Here is a 20,844-nt window from a genome sequence, read left to right as displayed (position 1 = left end):
TTCTGTGATTCTATGATTCTTTATTTGAAGAAGCAAATAAAGATCATTGAACTCGGAGTAGTTTCGTATATGTTTAAACCTCGACCAAATGAGTCATAAATAAAAAAACCTTATAATTCACCTGAAAGTCTGCTAACTTTTAATGAGTTTAAATTTAGATTTTGTAGTATGTAGGACAGTTTGTACTATACCTGTATACTGCTTACAGTAATGCTGCCATGAACACCTACCCCCACTCCTAGGTCATCTCGTCGTTTTATGTTGAATGGGGAGGAAATGCTATGTCCTTCATGGGAAAAGGTGTTACGAAAAGCACAGTTCTTTGCTTGCTTCACTTGTCTCATGAAATGATGGCTCAAGCCAAGGATATGGTGAGTGCATTACAGTTGTCCTTTTCACTTGTGAGGGCTATGCACAGATATATTTTAATTACTAAAGGTAAATTATGGGGTTTTGTATGTGGTGGGGGAAGATGTCTTATTTGGCAACAGATCATAAAAATGAAAAAAAATGTATCTGAAAATATAATTTGTTATATAAATGGATAGAATACAAGAAATCTGAATATTCTGTTCTAACTTTATTGAAATAATTCTGCAAATAATTCTGTGGATTTAGAAAGTCCTTCTTTCAGAATAAGGTATAATTTTATTAAAAAAGTACAGTGGGGATTATATGCAGGATAAATACACTTAAGCATTTATTACAGCGTTATTTCTTCAGCCTTGTATAAATAACAGAACCTGTAACAAATTTACACATGCATGCATGTATTTTATCACGTGTGTATATATGTGTATGTGGAAGAATATACATACGTTCTATATGTTCATATATGTATATGTGAAAGAATATATCTACGCATGGAAGAATAATCGTAGAATCATTTTGGTTGGAAAAAACTTTTCAGATCATCAAGTCTAACCATTATGATTGTCTTGGTTATAAAAGGAGCTATCATTACATATTAGCAAAATTCATATATGTGCTTTGTATTCATGTGCATGTTTGGAGAGCAAAATTTTTGAGAGTTTAGAAAAAATGGCCTTCATACTGAAGCAGTTAAAGCAAATTCAACAATCTAGTGTAATCATTTTGGAGAACTGAAATCCACTCTTGTTAACATCTGATAGCCACAAATGTAAACCTTTCAATGTGATCAGGTACATGTGTAACTAAAAATAGTAGTTGCTTCTCCAAATTCCAAATGTCTATTTCTTCAATTCTGTACTCCTTCAAGTTATTAAGTTCTGACAAGCTTTATTAAAATTGCAGGGAGGCAGATGATTAAGTACACTGCAGGAATACTGGAGCTTCCAAAGAATTAGCTCGTAAATGAGTGGACTTTTTTTTTATATCACTCTCATAGAATAATATGTACAGTAGCATAATGATTGGTGGCATTTTTTGTGGCTATAAATCAGCATCTGTCTGTACAAAGGTTATTGTCTAGAATATGCAAATAATTTCTATAATAATTTCAAAAAAACTTTTAAATCCTGGCTGTTGTTTACAATTATGTGACTTAGTGTCAAATGTTACGGAAAGAGAAATTCAAAATTAGGGATCTTCCTATGTGCAAGCAGTGTTATATGAGAGGCACGCTGAGTAACTGATCTTGAACAAAAAAAAAAAGCTAACTTAAAATACACAGTCTAATGACTTGAAATTAAAACTAGTTAAAGCAAGTTCTTGTTTTGTTTTTCTCATTAGCAGTCTTATGACCCATTATGGTCCTTTTGTTATTTAAAGAACCACCTTGTTAAGTCATATACAAGATCCTTTACTGCTGGACAGAAGTTACTTACAGATGTTTGTAGGAATAAGTGAGAAATAGATCGTATACTTCGGGTGTACTAGAACTGGTGCAATGATTTGTTTGTTTGCTATGGTATCATTTCATTGGTCTTGCTTTGCTGACCTATGTTTTGTATTTAATTTTTCTATTTTAATGCTTTCCCTCCACAAATTCAAAGATTGTAAAATACTGTGGCTTTGTAATTAATATTGTGTGTATTGAGAAGATCCATGCAAAATACACTGCTCCAAATGAAACATCAGTCATTGTGTAAAAATATACAGGACTAAGTTGGTCAGGAGACACACTCCTAAAAATTTACCTATCATTATGAACTTAATGCATTGTTTGTGCAGTGCCATGGTTAAACAGAGCACTTTGCAGATATGGGTTTTTTTAACCTGAACTATAGAAATTAAAAGTCAAATAATGATTTCATGGAATCTCCAGCTAAGTAGTATGTGGTAGTGTGCGTGACTTTATTTAATCATGTGGTAGGTGCATAAAGGAAAAGAATTAATTATGATCAAAGAAATATTTTCATGTTCTTATTTGGTCGTTTCTGCACATGTATAATATAAGAGAAAGGTAATGTTAATAATAAGCAGAAACAAAAAATGTAATGAGTAAATTTTGAATGGAAATAATTATTCCAGTATTTCAAAGAAGATATTTAATCTCTCTTTAGTACTGCTGTCCTAATTCTATGAAGAAGGTGACACAGATTTAGCTTGATTCAGTGGGTGTAGTCAGCAGTTTAAATGTATGTTTATAGAGGTAAGATCAAAATCTTCTTCCTGGAATATCAGAGTTGTGTGCATTTAAAGTGTTTTAGTATGCAGTTGGTAGCTCAGGCTGTTGGTAGACTGGCATGGCATTGAAAGATTCATAAAATAATTTCTTAATTTACTTTGTTTTCTAATCAGGACTGGATATCTCTTTGGTCTTTACCTTACGATAACAGTGAAGAACAAGTTCTTTCTCAGCTAGGTCTGGCATGGCTCGTTCCTCTATGGGTAGATCGAGACCCTGAGGTTAGTTAATGCAATATTAAGTTGTTAACTTATTTTGACCCTGAAGTATTTGCAAAATTTTTGTTTTATTAATTGATTTAATATTGAAACTACTGTTTTGCATTATTTAAAATTTTACTGACTATATAAATAAAAATAAAGTAGGGAGAATGTTTCAATGTAAACCTATTCTGAGAAATCCTTCCCTATGTCTTCTGTCTCCTTTGCTTTCATTAGTCACTCATAATCACGTTTCATAGGCAGTTTTCATTGACATTGCTGTTACTTAGCTCCAAAGCAGAAATGTTTTCATGAACGACAAATCTCGAGGAAATGTATTTGATGCAAATCTATTAAATTATGTGTGTTTTCTAAATGGAACTACTTTTAAGTGGTAAAATGTGAAGAATATTGAAGACTGCCTTAATATTTGTAAGTATTGAAACATCTGTTTTAATAATTCTGTCATTTTTACATACACACAGTTGTGACTATGATTATAGGGCCAGAGAGAGATAAGGGGTTATTGCTATTTAAATGAATCCCTTAAGTTGATACAACTTAATAATTAAAAAAAAAAAAAGTGTTGCTAATTACTGTAAGAAATATCACTTTGTGTTGTGCTTATATATACTAGGTCAGATTTGCAGCACTTGGAATAGGATCAGCTCTGACATCTCTTGAAATAGGATGTATTGCTTTAGCAGAAAGCTGCCAGAACATTTCAGGAGGGCTGTGGGGAACAGCGATAAACATCCTTCTGGACCAGTCTGAATGTAGCATGGTGCGCAGGGAGGTATGTTTCTTGTGTCCTTCTGCTGTCTTAAATTGTCAAGACTTTTTTCCATTCAGGAGAAAAGGTTGTGGAGTTTTGGTTGTTTTTTGTTTGTTTGGTTGGTTTTTTTATTCCATATATTCTCTGATGCTGCACATCACCAACTGCTTTGTAAGTTTAATACTACCTAATTAAAATAAATGTTTAGCTTCTTATTTAGAATTACTCAAGAAGTGACGAAGAGATGACTAGCTTAAAAGCAGAAATGATGTAAACAATACAAGCAAACACATAAAAACTCCTAGGGCTTACCCAGACAGACAACTAGGTTGCTAAAGAATTACAATTTACCCTAGATTTTAATGGCTTTTTTTGTTACCTTTATGAACTCTTTGGTATGAACTCATTACGTGATCTGTAGTAAAAATCTCTTTGTTGCAGACATGCAGTAATCTAATTTGCCTAGGCACTAATGTGTATTTGTGAGAACTGAAAGTTTGTACTCTGCTAAAACAGCACATAGAACCATATAATACTGTGTCTAAACTCTACACTTTTTTGCAACTTCCTATCAACTCGAGTTATGTTTTTTCTGTGTTTTCCAATGACTGAGAAAGAACAACTGTGACAGATAGTGGGTTAGTTTCTTCCCAGCTCTGTTGCTCAACTAATTACATATTCTAAAGTAATTTTTGAATTTATTTGTGGAAAATGCTTTTGAGAATGTGCACTTCATTTTTTATTTAACTTCCCAATCATTTTAGTAGTATCTTAAGAGTCAAATTGTTGACATAGGACAGACAAAATATGAGAAAAGCAATTTCAATCCAGCCACATCTACACAGGAAATGTGTGCAATATAAATTAGAAAAACACACATGCCATCTATTTAGAAAAGAAAATGTAATGTGTGTCTGTGTGTCCCAATGTGTACCCCACATTGTCCCAATTATTTTATAGTAATTAAAAAAAACCAAAACCAACCAAACAACCACAAACATGAGGACAATAGAGGGAAGAGTCACAAAGAATTATCTAGGTTTTCCTGCTCTGGGATTTTTTTCCAGTACATCTTGTTATGTAATGCTCATTCAACGGCATTGACTGTACCAGAACAGTGATGAAAGTATTTTATAAAAAAATAAATTTGTTTCTTAGGGATTTCTATTCCATCTCTCCTTGTCTTTCATTTTTATCAGCCTTCTCTTGTGCCATGTCCTAATGACATCTGTCATAGGTGAAGTTTGGCTGGTTTTAGGTTACATCCTTCTCATTTTTTTCCATGAAAATTCTTTGTGTTTCAACATACGTCTAAAGTAATGGAATAATATGGAGACTGTGCTGTTCAGTCTGATATGGGTTTTTTTTGAACTGTGATGACTAGATGGCAATATTTGATGCTTTCATTTCTTTCAGGCTGCTTTTATTCTACAAAATCTCCTTGTCATTCCAATTCCAGAAGAAGACGTCAAAGATTGTATTTGGCAAGTGAGTGACTATTGCATTTGATGAGAAAGGTCATAGTGTCACAGAGAGATGTTATTTGATATAAAAACTTATGTCAGTTTAGCTATAAAATAAAAACTTTAAAAATTACATTTCTAAGGTGTCATTTTGGAAAGAAATATATGAATACACAAACTTCTTTCAAACTTACAGCAAGCTCAAGAAGAGTACTAAAGTTAGTTTGTATATAGGTTGAATTTCATTAACATAAATGAAGTTATATAAATATAAACTTGCTTGCTTATATTGTGGCATTAACATTTCAGGATAGAAGTTGGTCATTTATTTTACCCACATTTGGAATGACACATGATTTGAGGGATATGAGGAAGAAGAAATTCTGAGAAGTTGAAATTTATATAATGTTTTGAAAGAAAGACATAAATGATGAAAAACAACCCTTTCCAAACAAAGCTTGTTCCTTAAGTCATTTAAATATTTCTTAAAAACATAAGCCCTCACTCAAAGCAGGGTGAGCTAGAGCAGGTTGGTTGGGGCTGTGTCCAGTTGGATTTTGAGTATCTCCAAGGATGGAGGCTCCACAACCCCTCTGAGCAACTTGTTCTAATGTTTGACTAACCTGCCAAGAAAAATATTTTCCTTTACTTTAAATAGAATTTACTGTATTTTAATTTTTCCTTTTAAAATATTCTTATTTTACTAGGATAAGTCATCTATGATTCAGCTGCACCCAAAATCAATTATGTTATTTCTTGCAAAGCTGCATTTTACGGTGTTGTTTTATCTTTCCTTTACACCTGATCGTAAACAAAGATGTTCAAGTAATTTTAAAAATCTGACAAAACTATGGAATTCTTCGAGGCTTATTGCTTATTGCTTATATTTTACCAATGTAAATAATAATTCTTTAAATTCGTAATAGTAGGGGATTTACAGGGGGCAGCCATTGTAACTTGTCAATATAAATGCTATTAAAAGTCACTTTTTAGGGTTTTTTTAAAACATTTCAATGACTATGGTGAGGTGACAAAAATTAAATCAAATTACAGAATTCTGGATAAATTCCAGTGCAATTAATAGAAGCTTTGAGTCAATGTGATTCTTATTAAGAAGTGCGATTTAATGAATTGCTCATCACTTAATAAGTGTTCATGCTGAAAGATATTATCAAACAACACTCTGGTAGCTGGTAAATTAAAACTGTTGAAAATACAAACAACATTTATAATTATGACATACCACTAGGATTGAATTCTGTATTTCAGACTTACATTTTTTCCCTTGCACTGAATAAGATGTTTTGTCTGTTGACTTTGATGCAAGTTCAAAGGAGAGCTGTTAAGTCATTCTGGGTGAATAATAGGATTAATGTACCATAGCCAAAGTAGAACATTATAATTTTATCCCTTAGGCAAATAGGCCTGGAAAAGGAAAGTCTGCAAATGTAGTTTGTAGGCCAGTATCTTTGTGAGAATGTCTGTAGTGTTCCTGTTATCTAGCTGATGTGCACAAGAACTTTTTGTCATGAGCAAAGTCAACCTATGTAAAGTATTCTAAGACTGCAACATACTGTGTTGTGTGAGGATAGTTGAGGTCAGAGATGAGTAATTTTCAGGGCCCTCATTGTACAGTAAAGTACCTGGCATAGCTTTTTAAACTGTCAAAGACAGTTCTGGATAGTAAAATTTTGACTATATTTTAAAAAATTTCCAAAGTAAGTATTTGTCATAGTTGATACAGTCTAAGTATATTGCTGACAGTGTATGAGTACTATAATTTATGATTTTATAATTCATTGTCAACAGTTTACATGAAATACTACATTTTTCTTACAAACTGTTCGTCATATCTGATTTTCCATTAATTGGCATAAAAGGCAAATAATGAAAATAGATTGTTTATATATTACAGAATGAGCAGTACCCATCTAAAACTCCGGTTATAACAGCTTATACTTGATCTGGTGTTGGGGTTTGTGTTTTGTGTGGGTGTGGGTTTGGTGTGGGTTTTTTTTTGTTTGTTTGTTTGTTTTTTTCCCCATCTTGGAAAGTAAGCTTGTTTGCAGTGTAAATTGAGGGGTTGGGGAAGATATAGAGCCCCTTAGTGGGGTTTTTTTAGTTTCCAAATAGTGTTTTTCAAATTGCTATTTGCAGTTGATCTACTTCTGCTTTCTCCTGAGTGCCAAAGAAAGTTTCTGATTAGCACTGACAAATTTTCTTTTCATAATTTTGACTAGTTTCTTTTTGAAGTACTGCAAGATGCCTCTTAGAACTGCCTTGCAGAGTGTAATTGGTTTAAATTTTTCTCAGTCTGGGTTCTTTTGCCAATTAACACCTCTAATTTTTATGGTCAGTCTAAACCAGGTTGTGTTGTAGCTTAGTAAAACTTACTTTTTTTCTGTTACCATAGAAAACACTAGAGAAATACTGTAACAAAGGCAATGAAATCAAACTTTATTTGAAATAAGACTATGAAGTATTTCTTTTCAGGTGTAAATCCACTGCTCTAGAAAGTTTTCCCTGAGGTCAGCATTTAAAAAAAAATGACTGAAAACCATTCTTCAAAGAGAATTTCTTTCTCTTTATGTCTTGTTTTCCAAATACATTTTTTATCATAGTAGATTGACATGGCTAGATGTAGTATAATGGCAGTACACTTTAGAACAGCATGACCTTTTTGGGAGATATAATCTTGTCTTAGGATGAGCGTGCTCTTTTTCTAAAGAAAACTTCTGCATTAGTTGGTATCTCTAAGTAGAATTAAATGAGAAATCTAAATTGTAAAGTCTCCTGATACATATACTGTTTTAAAACCAGCCATTTACAGCTTTCCATGGCTTTCTACTTAGGTATTAACAAATTCTTCAGGAGCTAAATAGCTGCTTCCATTTTGCTAAATAATTACAGTTTTTGTAAAATATTATGATTTAGCTCAGTCTTAATAAAATCTACATTTGATTTTTGGAAGCTGTTAGTTACAACCCGTAAACTAGCTACATATACACACACATACGCTGTTTAGGCTTAATTTTGGAATTTTTGTCCCTTTATTTTATGTATAACATTCCTTTCAAAAAATGTTGTCTGTAAATTTCATGTCTTCAGGGTCCCTGTGTACATGATGAAGAATCTGGCCTCTCTCAGACAGGAAAACCTGCACTTAAGGCCCTTTTGTATCACTGCCAATTCTATGAACATGTGAATCAGATGGTGGAACACTGTTACCTGGGATGTTATTTGTTTGATTTGAATTCTTCCAAGGAAGACAATCTCATAGAAAAAGGTGGTATAACAGGTAAGTGATGTTAGTGTAATCTTGTAGTATTTTAAACCTACTTAAAGAACTTATTTTTCTGAGTAACTTACCTCAGATAATTCTTACTAAAAACGGAACTTAAAAGGAATATATGAACCATGAACATAAATATGTTGTTTAAGTCAATATATTGCTCTGAGGATTTAATAAGTAGGTCAGTGATATGATAACATATCTCAGAAAAAGCTCTGAGCTGTTATTTACATCTTAAAAATATTACAAATGGAAAAGATGTAATTGGTTCTGCATTTTCTTGCAAAATTTTGGGGTAAAATACGTTTTACAGTTGTGATTTTATGACAGACGAGTACAATGAAAGTTTAGTAAAAAGAAATATATGGACTGTTTCTAAGGCTTCTGTTTCTTGATATGTTTAACTTCAAAGATACATGAGTAGGAGTGGACTCTAACATGCTGAAGTTAGCTGCATTCTAAGACATTCAGATACAATTTAATTCATAGGCTGTTCAAATTTAATACTCATTGGTTTTTTTTCTTTTAACCTGTATAACCTTAGGGTATCTCAGATCTGACTTTTATATTGACTAATTGTTTTCTGAACAATATTTCTAAATCTTACTATGATGCATTGTGGTAACCCACGTTCTTGTGCAAATATGTATTACGATTTTAAGTTTAGAAAGCTAAGAAATTCTTCAGAGAGCTCAATTAGTAAAAGATGTTCAAGAGGGGGAGAATTAGTAAGTTCCTTCTTTTTAGTTTCTTTTTTGTGTGTCTAAGTTTTTGTATTTCCATCTTCTAAGGCTACAGATTTAAACAGTTCTGGTAGGTCTGTTTCTTTTAAGCTTATGTTACAGAAGCATGAACAGAAGAGGAAAGCTATTTCCCTTACAAAGCTACGACTTTGACAGATCCAAAGAAAAGAAATATTTTTGATTAACCCATTGAGTTATCAGAGAAGTACCTCAGCAGTATACAAAATTCCAGCCATAAAACCCCTCATTTTCTTCTATGGATGCTTTATTTATCTATAAATGTAATTTTTTTTTCAATCCAACACGTTTCACTCTTCCCATGGTCCTCTTATTTGTGGCTCTTGGTAATTCTGATGCAATATCATGTCTAAGAGCAACTCAAACTCCAGGACTGTAGAACATTTCATTGAGTAGCTGAGATATGTTTCTTCAGGTCATTGAAAAGCAAAGCCAAAACCATGTTTTCAAGGAGCTTTGAAATAAGGGAGAAGAGCCATCTGATATTTGAGGGTTTATTTATTTATAAAAGGGAGGATAGGACAGTGTTTGCTCCATTTCTAAATTTATAGTGCTTGAAAGACTTGTAAGTCCTTTATTCATATGTTCAGAATTGTGTTGTATATTAATAGAAGATCTTGCTTTGGTTTAGCTTCCTGAAACGATTTTTGTCTTTTTTTTTTTTTTTCCTCCGATGTATTTTCCTCACGTTTTTCAGGAGTATATAAAAAAGTTATCTACAAAGTAATGTTAAATTGGTTAGCTCAGTTTAGTAATTAGCTAAGGTATATGTAGAACTTCTACTTTTGTGGGTTTTGCATTCAATCTGTGTAATCTAGTGCTTTATTCTTTGTTGCTTTCTTTTCTAAATATATGATAGCCTCAAAACCTATTATTGACAGTTTGTCTTATAAAATTTTTGCACGTTTTATTCTGAAACATATTTACAAAGTAATTCTGCCTTCCTTATATTTATGAATATCTGTTCCCTTGAAATTGCTTGTCTTAAAATGTGGATTTGAAGCTTTTTGAAGACAAGGCCATCTGTTCATGTTGTTTGTGCTGCGAGACTCCAATATCTTCAATACATATTCTGAGATCTTTATAAGGATAACTAGTTGGCTACTTTTCTGTTTCAGTAAAACAGTCATTTGAAAACCTTGTTATGCTCTCTGCTGGTCTTCTAGTAATGAAAAATAAAAATGTATTTTTTCAATTTGATTTTTATTTTTTTTTCTTACAGATTTTGATGATTCTCTTAATCTTTGGAAGGCTCCATCCACTCAAAGCCGATCTTCACATTCTCAGTCAACATCTGAAACTATGGTAACTTTCAGAGTAATCTATCTATTTTAAATATAAAGTTGTTGAAGTGCTCTGAAGAAAATCAGCACTCTTATAAATGCTAAAAAACCCTCAACAAGACAAAACCTAAAACAAAACTGAAATTAAACTGAAAACTAAAAAGCTGAAACAAAATTGAAATTTAGTCTAATGTAGCTTTAATATACTAAAGATAAATTTTATCGTTATTTGCCTGAGCAGAAACAAATAGCTCACCTTGACTAGTTAAATGCATAAGGCAGTGCTGAATTCTGTAGCTTCTCACAGAAAGGAATATTCTCTAGAGATTACTTTGTAATTGGCTTTATTGACAAAATGCAATCATCTCCATCTATAGTTGTCACTTCTGCTTTTATCCAAACTGACCTTTCAGACTGAACCAATGTTTACACTACACAGCTACAGAACTGGATCAATGAAAACCACAGAAGTTAAAACCACAGGGTTAAAATTATTTTCTGTGTCATAATAAAGTGCGGGTTCTGAAAATGCTTTTATAAAATATAAAAATGGCACATGTGTTTCCAAGACCCGAAATAGACATGAAAAATATAAGAAAGCAGGTGGCTGCTTGAAATATTTGTCTGTGGCAAGGATGATTACTGCAATGAAAGGCTGTAAACATATGTTGTCTTTCAAGATGGCAAATGCAAAGGAAGAGAAATTGAAATGAATTCTTCCAGATCCAGAGTAGATTTGCAATATCTGATGAGGCTGTGGAGGAAGCTTTTATAACATTCATTAATTAACTGGTAAAATTAATATATTTTCAAAGGCTGCAGCATAACTGCAAGAAAACTCTGCGATGTTGCACTGAAATCCATTGTTATAATGCATTTTCTCAAAAATTGTGATTTATGAATAACAATCTAATTGTAATACGGAAGCCATAATAACATAGCTCAAAAGTTGCTTTTGTGTTAAACAGATGTGCTGACATGACAAAGTCAGATAAAACATAACAAGATACTATCTTATTTTATTGACTGAAATTGTTGTGCCCCATTTTGTGGTAGATCAGATAAAACCAAAAACGTAAAAAAGCCAGTATTGAAATTTTGTCTCAAAATATTTCACAATTATAATTTTTCCATACTGTTTTAACTCTGTTGTAAATGCATTATTGTCTAACACTGTTACTGTTATCTGGCATGTTATTAATAATTGAGGAAAAAAATGTACTCTAGTTTTACAAACTAAAATTTTGCTTTTTTAGAAATGTTATTAATGAATTTTATTTTCATTTATCAAAAAAGTGTCAACCCCACAAAAAAGCCCCTTAGGTTTGTTCAAATTTGAATATCTGAAACTAAATGAAAGTGCCTGTAGATCAGGAAGTTGATGTTAATATGAATATGGCTCAAAAAAATATTTACATAAGAATCTCAGGCTGTTTAAAAGTGGTTCTTTCCAAATTACTTTTTACCGAATAAATTGAGTGCTACTTTCTTATAGGAATAAATGTTGAACAAATTTCATCATGTTTTGTTCATGATACTTGAGAGAAAACTTAAATTTCAGCAATTCTTATCAGGGTTGAGTGTCTAATCTACTTAAAGTTGTGCTTGAGTTCTCATGAAGAGTTGAAAATTTCTTTACATGAAATTGCTTCAGGAGCTTAAAAAAAGAATAAATAAGTAGAAATCTACTAGATCAAATTAATGTATTTTTATTTATATGTGTAAAATATCATCATAGTTTAACATAAATATATATATAGCTCTACAACTCCATTTAACAAATGGACAAGTAATTACTTGAAGTGGAAAGCAAAGTGTAATACTAAGATAGTGTTATTTATATCGGTCTTTCAGATGTGGTAGACTTCCTATCTGCTAAGATTATGCTCTTACAGCTAGTGCAAGAGTGTCTTATTCAAGTTTTTGTTGTTTTGTTTTCCTTCTTCCCCTAATACATATGAAGACTTCACATAAAAACATTGATTGTCATTTATAGAAGTTAGTTAATAAAACCAAGAGTTTACAGCTGCTAAAAAGGTCCATGAAGGACAAACAGAAATTAAGTGTTTTACCTTTAAGAAAATACCAGTGCTGACATAACAGGTGGTAAGTTTCCAAGCTGGAAGGCCAATGCCAGTATTATTTAGGAGAAGAAATATAGAGGAAAGGAACTGAGACTAAATACAAATTGTATTTCAGAGGGCAGTTAATGACTATTAGGTTTCTATCTCCTAAAGTTTGGAAATACTTTTAAAAACTCGAACATGTCCTGAAATCAGGTATTTTCAATTTATTCCTATAAAACTTCACATTTTATGTTCCTGCAGTTTGGTCCAATGCTTTCCATTTTGATGTATGAGAAAGAAATACATTTATAAAGCCATTACTAGAAGTATTTAGGAGTTTGTCCTAAATTTTGTATATTGATGGTACCAGGAAGATTTCGTTATTCCAAGCCCACTAGATGGCAAGCTTTCCCCATTGCAGAGGAAAGACAATCTGCAGGTCTTACTGAAGGGAAAATTTCTTTTTTTTTTTTTTGGTATACGGTACAGAGTTGATGACAACAGCCACAAACAACTGAGAGTTATTAGCTGTCAAGCCAAGCACAATTGTTTCTATTGGAAGCTCTTCTCTGATATTTTAATAGCATTAAAAAAATAAAAGCTCTAAATATGTCCATATCCTTTCATAGCATGAATATCAGTCTAGGGAGCTGAAACTGCTTTTTGCTTCAGTAAGCCACATCCTGAAGATCTTTGCAGAAGCAGAAGTGATGTCTCTACTGAATTATGTGAATTTCTTTTCTGTGAAGAGAAAATGTCTGCTGATTTTTTTTTTTTTTTAATATATTTGAAAGCAGTTCTGACTAAAAGACTGTTAGTTTGCTTTGTTTTCAGATTTCATGGAATGAATACTTTAATTGAGCTATCTTCTGTCAAAGGCTGATTTCACACAGGTTTCATATAATCTTAAATGAAAATAGTATCTAAACTACTTTTTGGCTTCATCTTTTTTTCCCCAGCCACAATTTTTTTCTCAAAATGTACATAAAATAAATTTGAGAAAATAAAAACCCAAGCATATTAATAACAGAAATAATACATTTCTTTTTTTTTATTCAGTATGTAAGACAGTCTGTCAGAGGTCTTGCAGAGGCCATAAGTACCGTTTTGCCCATGTTATAGAGTAAAAGATGTCAATGTGGGAATTAAATCAATAATTCAGCGTCATGTAAAAGACAGCAGCAGAGCTGGATTGTCTGTACTGTAACTCATACGCCCCTGTATTTTAGTGTCTTTAAGATCTCGGTGGATTACAGATTTTTGCCAAATTTATTTTTCTGTACACTGGAATATGGATAAAAAGTCCAATTCTGAGATTAAAAAAAACTTTTGTTTTTTACTGAATTAATAGTTTAAACATTAACTCAGGCTGTCATGACAGAGAGCAAATGGTTACTCTTATTTTAACCAACATGTTTGTTTTGTGTTCAGTACATATGATTGAGAACAGCAATCCATATGGAGATACCAACTTGCTTCACACTGCGTAAATACACTAGGGCGGTTCTGTGCCCAGGACAGCTTAGCAAAAAGAGCAGTTATTTAAAAACTTGAGCTGAGAATGGTGTAGGTTAAAGTTCTACAGACATTTCCCAGACAGCTTTAAGTTGTAGCCATTCTTTTCTGTGAAATCTTCTTGCTATTTTACAAAAATGTGTGCTTTATTTTCTGGAACCATGGTTACCAAAGAGCTATACAGTTAAGTTATTTAAACCTTTGCAAGGAGAACTGAATAGAATTAATCACTGCAAGCCTATTAAAGTGATGCCAGAGGGATTTTTATACTAGAGGTTAAGAAAAGACCTTTTATTTATATCTAGTAGATAAACAGAAAACCCTTCACATTTCTCCTGTATTTCCACTCAGACATTTTTGGTTTTCTTTTGTATTAGGTCTAATCTGCAGTCATCATCTTCTCTCCCACACGAGCCTTTCTTTTCCTCTATTAAACCCTCTTTCAAAGTCTGTTGTTTCACTGCTAGACAACAGAATGCTTCATTGCTCCTAGAAAGAATATGGTGACAGTAGTAAATATCCTTTAGTAGATACACAGTCTCAGATCCCTAGTTCATCCTTATCAAAGGTGATTTATAAAAGTGGTAGTATCTTTTCTTTCCTGGAGGGCAGGGCATTGTGGAAACAACTTCATTGTGTTACTGTATGGTTTTTTTCTTAAGATAGCAGAAAATTTCTGGTTTTAACCCATGTCCCACTGTGAAGCAATTACCAATAAATGTTCCATCAGCGCTGGAAGCTGTTATTTTTCTAACCAGATAAAGCTTTTATTGATTTTTTTTTTTTTTAATAACATATCAAAACCTTGTTCTTATTTCTTTGACCAAAGTGTTTAGGCAGTTTGGAGAAAGAATTGTTCAATATAGAAATTATTTACTAATATCTGAAAGCTTGTATAAATTCATAAGTTTCTTTCAGATGACCCTCAGCATAGTAAAAATTCCTTTTACTTGTTCCAGAAGAAACATATGAACTGTTAGAAGTTGCATTTTGGGTTTGTACTTTTTTGAGAAAGAGAGTTGCCTTTTTTTGTCGTTTATCAGAATGCTTAGAATTGAAGTACAGTGCTGAATACATGCAGAATTTACCAGGTGTAAAGATGGATTGGTTTACTGTAATATAATTAATGGACTTTATTAATTGTTTAAATCATCGAGCATGAAACTTCAAATAATTTATTTCGGTTGGCAAATACAGGTTTTATTTGTATAACCTAAACATAATTTGAATTTCAGTTGGTTGGTACAACTTGGTGCTGCATTTTGCTAACAAGCAAATTATTTAGCTAAGCGTGTCCTAATATTTGTGTGAGCCAAGCTATGTGTAAATCCTGTGTTTCAGAGACGTACCTCAAATCTTACTGTTGCTTATCTTCTGTGTTACAGTAACCTTCTGGCTTTGTTTTGAGGAAAACTGAGCATGCTTGTGGAGAAAGATTCAAGACTGTAGGATGAACAGTAGTGGGAGACCTTATCTAGATGAACTTGCTTTGGCAGGGGTGTTAGACTAGATGATCTAGGACTCTGAAGGGTCCCTTCCAACCCCTAGCATTCTGTGTGACCAGAGGAAAATAGGGGTGAGAAGAAAGTTACAGCATGGAGGTGGCAACCTTTACCTCGTGCAGGGACTCTGGGTCTCAAATAAAGATGTGCTGATGGAAGCCCAGCAATATTTGGAAGTGATGGGGGGTGAGAGGTGCAGTTAAAACTTCTAGAGGATGAGAAAAGACTAAGTAGAGTGTTTCTGTAGCTCTAAATGCTGCTGAGTAAATAAAAGCTGAACCTGGAAAGCAGTGACCTAACTCCAAGGATACAATAGCTAACAAGGGAGTAATCTGTCATTTCCACCCCTCCACCCTTTTTGTTAATTAATTCACTTTCTGACTTTTCCTTAGGCAAAAAAATATTCCAACTGATATTCTCGTAAAACTTCAAAAAGAAAAAGTCTGAAATATTTCAGTCTTCCTTAGAAAGTTCGCGGTGAGGAAAAGTCTAATAACATCCTTCTTCAATCTCTCTGTCTTGGGATTTCATTGCATTCTGTATTCTTTACACTTTATAGTGACACTCTGGAAAATTAAACTGATGTGAATTGTCCAGCTAGAAACCAAAAAAGAGAAATACTGTCCTGGCATGGGAGATACTTATCCCACACTCTGAAACAGATCACAGGTCTTGTCATGTCAGAAAAACATAGTAGTAAACTGGGGACTCTAGATCTTCTGATCTCAAGCTTGTGGTTTTAAACACAGTAGTAAGAGCATTACGAACTTTTGAAAGAATGCAAAATTAATAATATGATAGATAGTGTAGAATTGGTAGAAGGAGCATGGTAGTGTGACAGTAAAATTATCTACAATCATGTAAATACCTTATATGTTTACCATGAAATGAATTCATGTTAGGGTCACAGGTCTGAGTTTAAGAGAAGTACCCAGAGTTGGAAAGACTCTGGAACTTCAAGTCTGACTGATGACTAATGTGCTTGTGGTATTTTTATCTGAGTGAGTCCTTATACAAATGGACAAGTACTGATGTTCTGAGGAGAGCAAATAGACCATGAAAAATTTCAGTTTAAATGCTTCAGTAATGCCTTTCTATCTTAGGCCAAATGTAGACTGAGTCAATTGTATGGATGAAAAAGAAGGATGAAGAGGAGGAATTTCCAGTATCATGGGCATTGATCAGTTAGTTTTTAAATTAAATGTTTAAGACTCTTCATATTGCACATCTTTCAATAGTTTAGATTATGGGATGTTTATAAACTTAATAAAATTGGTTTTGAACAGGGATTTTTACATCATTTTTGGGTTTGTTGGTTTTGGTGGTTTGGTGTTTCTCCCCTTCTCCTCCACATCCCCACCCCCATTTCCCCCGTGCCCTTTCTAACAAAATATAAATACGAGTCTTCTCTATAAAAGCTGAAATCAACTACTTTCCTTTTTATGTCTTTCTAGATTTGGTCTACATCACCATCTCGGGGGAGTGTTACTGAGGTTCAGGCAATAGTCCGAACAAATTCTACCAGTTTTATTCCTGAAACTGTAGTTGATCGGCTTATGGCACAAGGTAAGTCACACTTTGGCTCTGTGGACATACTGGTGAATACAGTGTATTAGCCTGCTCATCTTCTGATTTTATTTCAGAACTGTTTTAAATAACACTTTTCCTGTATCTGATTTCATGGTTGGGTTCCCTCCGCCTCCCTGTTCCAGAATATACTATTGTAAATGTAGAGGGAACCTGGATATTTTATGAAAACAAAAAAGCCATTTTTTTAATGTAACTGCTCCGATTCATCTTTTGTGGGTTTGTTTTTTCTTTTTTCTTTTTCTATTAAACACATTCTAGGTCAAAGTGATACAACCACAACAGAATCTCCAAGTCAACATGATTCTCCCATATCTGCCTCTCTGTCTAAACAGCGTGCTGTAGTCACACCTGCCCTTTTGTCAGCTGTTTGCAGCCTTCTGCACAATCTGCTGGTTGTCACACCAAAAGATACTGCAACTGCTCTGCAACAAGCTCATTTGCTAACAGCTCTCAGCAGGTATGGGATCAATAACTGCTGAACTACAAACAAGGTGTAGCAATAGAGGTGAAAAGTTTGAAATTAGATCTGCTAGTGTTTCTTACCAAAGCTGTTAAATATATTGATCTCTTCTTGCTACTGAAGTGTTCAAATATGACTCTTAAAAAAAAAAAAAAATACAGACAACAAAAGAAAATAATTTGGATTGTTCAATTGTTCTTTTTTTTTCACAGAACAAGTAGTCATATAGGTGATTCCATTTATAGTGTCTGTCTTCTACAGGACTACTGTGTTCCTCTAGTAATGTTTTAAGTTTTTGTCTAGATGGCCATTTAATCATCCTTTTTGGAGGGGTAACTTGTAAATTTTATTTTCTTCTTTAGCAGAACAGTGCATGATATGGTCAGGTATTCAGAACTGCAGATCGTTTCAGTTCACTTTATGATTTTCTTCTTTGAATTGTACTCAGTATTTTGAGGACGAGCCAAGGGCTGTCACAATAAAAGAGTAAATAATGCTTAACAGATTTGGGAAAATACTGCATGGTAGACTCTAGTGTGTTTTGGTTTTTTAAAGGAACCACTTCAAAATAGTCTTCAGGTTGTACTCCATGGTTCCACTTGCATCGTAATAAATTCTTTCATCTGTAGAAAGTGTTTAGAAGTCCTGAAGTGAAGCATGAAAATTAATTCATTTCTTTAAGCTTTTCAAGAGCTTTTGTTGTTGCTCTTCATACTGCAGTTAATGAAAAAAAAAAAAGGCAACCCACCCTTGTTTGAATACAGTTTATGTTATTACAGAACTGTTTATTCTTCCACGGGAAAGAAAATAAGCAATCAAATATAAACAAAGGATTTCTACCGGTGCAGTAACAGCCATTGGAATTTATTTAGTCTAACTGTTTTGAAAGAAATTACTGCTCCTACAGTTGCCATTGCACTAGACTTGCTGCTAAACTCCAGTATTTTAAGAAAGCTCTTCATAATTTAATTTTACTCTGTTTATTTATAAAGTTCTCTTATATGGAATGTTAAGTTAGTAGAATGTTGAATTATTTAAGTGTATTTCTAATCAACTTAATTTAATTTCAGTCTTGTAAGTGCTAATGTGGTTGAGAGATATATCATGGAACTGAAAGCTCCGTTGGGTCATCCATGTCATATAGAACATGTAAAAGCTCAGGTTAGAGAACCATTTTTTACTTTCTAACTTTTTTAAATTATGAAAGTAATTGGGCTTGCATAATCTATATTCATTAACATAGTCCACACACACTGCTGTAGGCTTCATTCATGTGAACCTCTGCTTTTGACAAGGTTTAAGAGAAAAATAAACCATGTTATATTCAACACAGGACAATTAGTTTCTGTTTTAGTACTATACCTAGAACCACCAAATTGAAAACCTATTGTTTTCAATACAAATTGATTTTATCAGTTACAGAAATCATGTAATAGAATTTCTTTGTACAGTGTTGAAGTATGACCCAGATACAGCTAGTGCCACATTTCATACTCATTTTCTGCAACAAACCCAGAAGCTTGGCTGTGTCTCCAGTCTTGCAGACACTTACATAGATCTCATCTAGTTTTCATGCATCCAACGCATATAGGGTTACTTCTAATGGTACTAATTTGTATGAAATTTGACTCTATATATAACATGCATATATAACATGTTCATGGCACAGCACCATTTTGAAGATTCTGCTGCTTTGCATTCAGATTTACTTTGAAGAAAGATACCCTGGTTGCTAAGAAAATGTATTTCTGCCTAAATCTTGTGAGAATAAAGAAACAAACATGTTGGAAATAGTTTTTTTCCTAAAGCTTCAAACTGAGCTTCTGTTTTCAGGATATGCACATATATTCATCAATATTAATGACCGTTTTTATTATTTCTTAATGATATTCCAGACCATATGATGCTGTACATATGAGTCATGACTTTCTCACAAGGAACTTTATTCTTTGACACTAGAAAATTGATTTCACACGTGTTTCCAGACTAGGAATTCTGTTTCATCTTCTACAGTAAAAATTAGGAGAAAAATTTCTAATTATGTCCTACTGTTTCTTTTAAGTGGTGTGTATATTAATTCAAAATGTTATAAATCAGTTGAGGTAATGTGAGTATTTAAATTAAAAAAAAAAAAGTGACAGAGGCAAATATATGGCTTCATTTAATGTGTTTTTAAAAATATTTAACAGGTATTACTACTACTTCAGTACTTGTCATCTGTGTCCAGGCTTCTGAAATCATGTTTATTGGTGGACTCTCAGCTTGTAATCCAGGATGAACTCTTGAAACCTCTCTTGGGAAACACCTTCATGGTTCTTGCCATTCGCCCCAAAGATGGGTTAGGTAATGAAGTGCTTTGTTTCCAGTGTAGCCAGACAGAGACTGGTCTTCACTTACGTACCGTGTTCATTGAAATTGTCAGGTGTTGTCAGGCTTAGCTACTCAGGTTTGTGCACATGTGTAAATGGTTTGATTTTTTTTTCTATATTGTCTTTGCAGATCCTGAGTTAACATCTGTACTTCATGAAACATGGGTAGACTTTTTCAACCTTCTAGCTACGTTATTGTGGACGAGTGGCCAAATAACATTTCCGTCTATGACAGCAGCCTTTGCAAATCATTGTACAGCAATAATTGGTAATATAACTATTCCTGGATGGGTTTTAACCTAGCAACTAATAAAATAATTAAACAAATACAACAGAAGGGCTTTCCTATAAAGTATCCTATTAATTCCTGTTAAATAGTCCTCTTAAGTATGCTATTAAGTAATTACCATTGGCATACCCAGAATGAAAACTGAATGTGTCCAGAGCTTGAATAACTTTTTCCATTAATAAGTTGTGTATAACTCTTATAACTCTTATAACATCAAACTAACTTTCGAACTGCCAATTTACAAGGGTTTTTTTGCATATATGGTTTAGTGATTCAAGCTGTAAACCTTAACTAAATACAGCATCTTTGAGTAGAGCCTGAAATGATCCATTAGCACTTATTTTCTTTATATTGTTTTATTTTTTTACTATCATGCATAAAGGGAAAGCAAAGGCTTTAGGGGAAATAATGGCTATAGGAACTCAAGATTAATGTACAGGGATTTGTTTATTTTTAAACTACTCCTTCATTAGTTACTTGCCTACTCAGGGCTCTCGGTGATGAAGATTCTCTGGCATGTTTCAGTATTGAAGTATGAGTGTAGTCCATGCAAGCTTATGATGCTCAGAGGGCTGGAGCACCTCTGCTATGGGGACAGGCTGAGAGAGTTGGGCTTGTTCAGCCTGGAGAAGAGAAGGCTCCGGGGAGACCTTATTGCAGCCTTCCCG

The 20,844-nt window shown here is 33.2% G+C and overlaps 1 protein-coding gene across 1 annotated transcript in view; it reads left to right on the top strand.

Moving 5' to 3' along the window:
- Positions 1 to 242: 242 nt before the first annotated feature.
- LOC104513000 (rotatin-like) overlaps positions 243 to 20,844 on the top strand; it is a gene marked incomplete at its 5' end in the record, with an annotated part of 38,029 nt that continues 17,427 nt past the window's right edge. The window contains 11 exons of the mRNA XM_010156211.1: positions 243 to 371; positions 2,725 to 2,832; positions 3,449 to 3,607; positions 5,003 to 5,074; positions 8,158 to 8,347; positions 10,325 to 10,407; positions 16,923 to 17,034; positions 17,317 to 17,515; positions 18,589 to 18,679; positions 19,708 to 19,861; positions 20,018 to 20,155. Coding sequence (XP_010154513.1) covers positions 243 to 371; positions 2,725 to 2,832; positions 3,449 to 3,607; positions 5,003 to 5,074; positions 8,158 to 8,347; positions 10,325 to 10,407; positions 16,923 to 17,034; positions 17,317 to 17,515; positions 18,589 to 18,679; positions 19,708 to 19,861; positions 20,018 to 20,155 — 1,435 coding nt within the window. The remainder of the gene's footprint in view (positions 372 to 2,724; positions 2,833 to 3,448; positions 3,608 to 5,002; positions 5,075 to 8,157; positions 8,348 to 10,324; positions 10,408 to 16,922; positions 17,035 to 17,316; positions 17,516 to 18,588; positions 18,680 to 19,707; positions 19,862 to 20,017; positions 20,156 to 20,844) is intronic.

This window comes from Eurypyga helias, unplaced genomic scaffold, assembly GCF_000690775.1.
Source record: "Eurypyga helias isolate BGI_N326 unplaced genomic scaffold, ASM69077v1 scaffold15957, whole genome shotgun sequence".
NCBI lineage: Eukaryota > Metazoa > Chordata > Aves > Eurypygiformes > Eurypygidae > Eurypyga > Eurypyga helias.
This window is presented reverse-complemented; position numbering and strand designations above follow the sequence as displayed.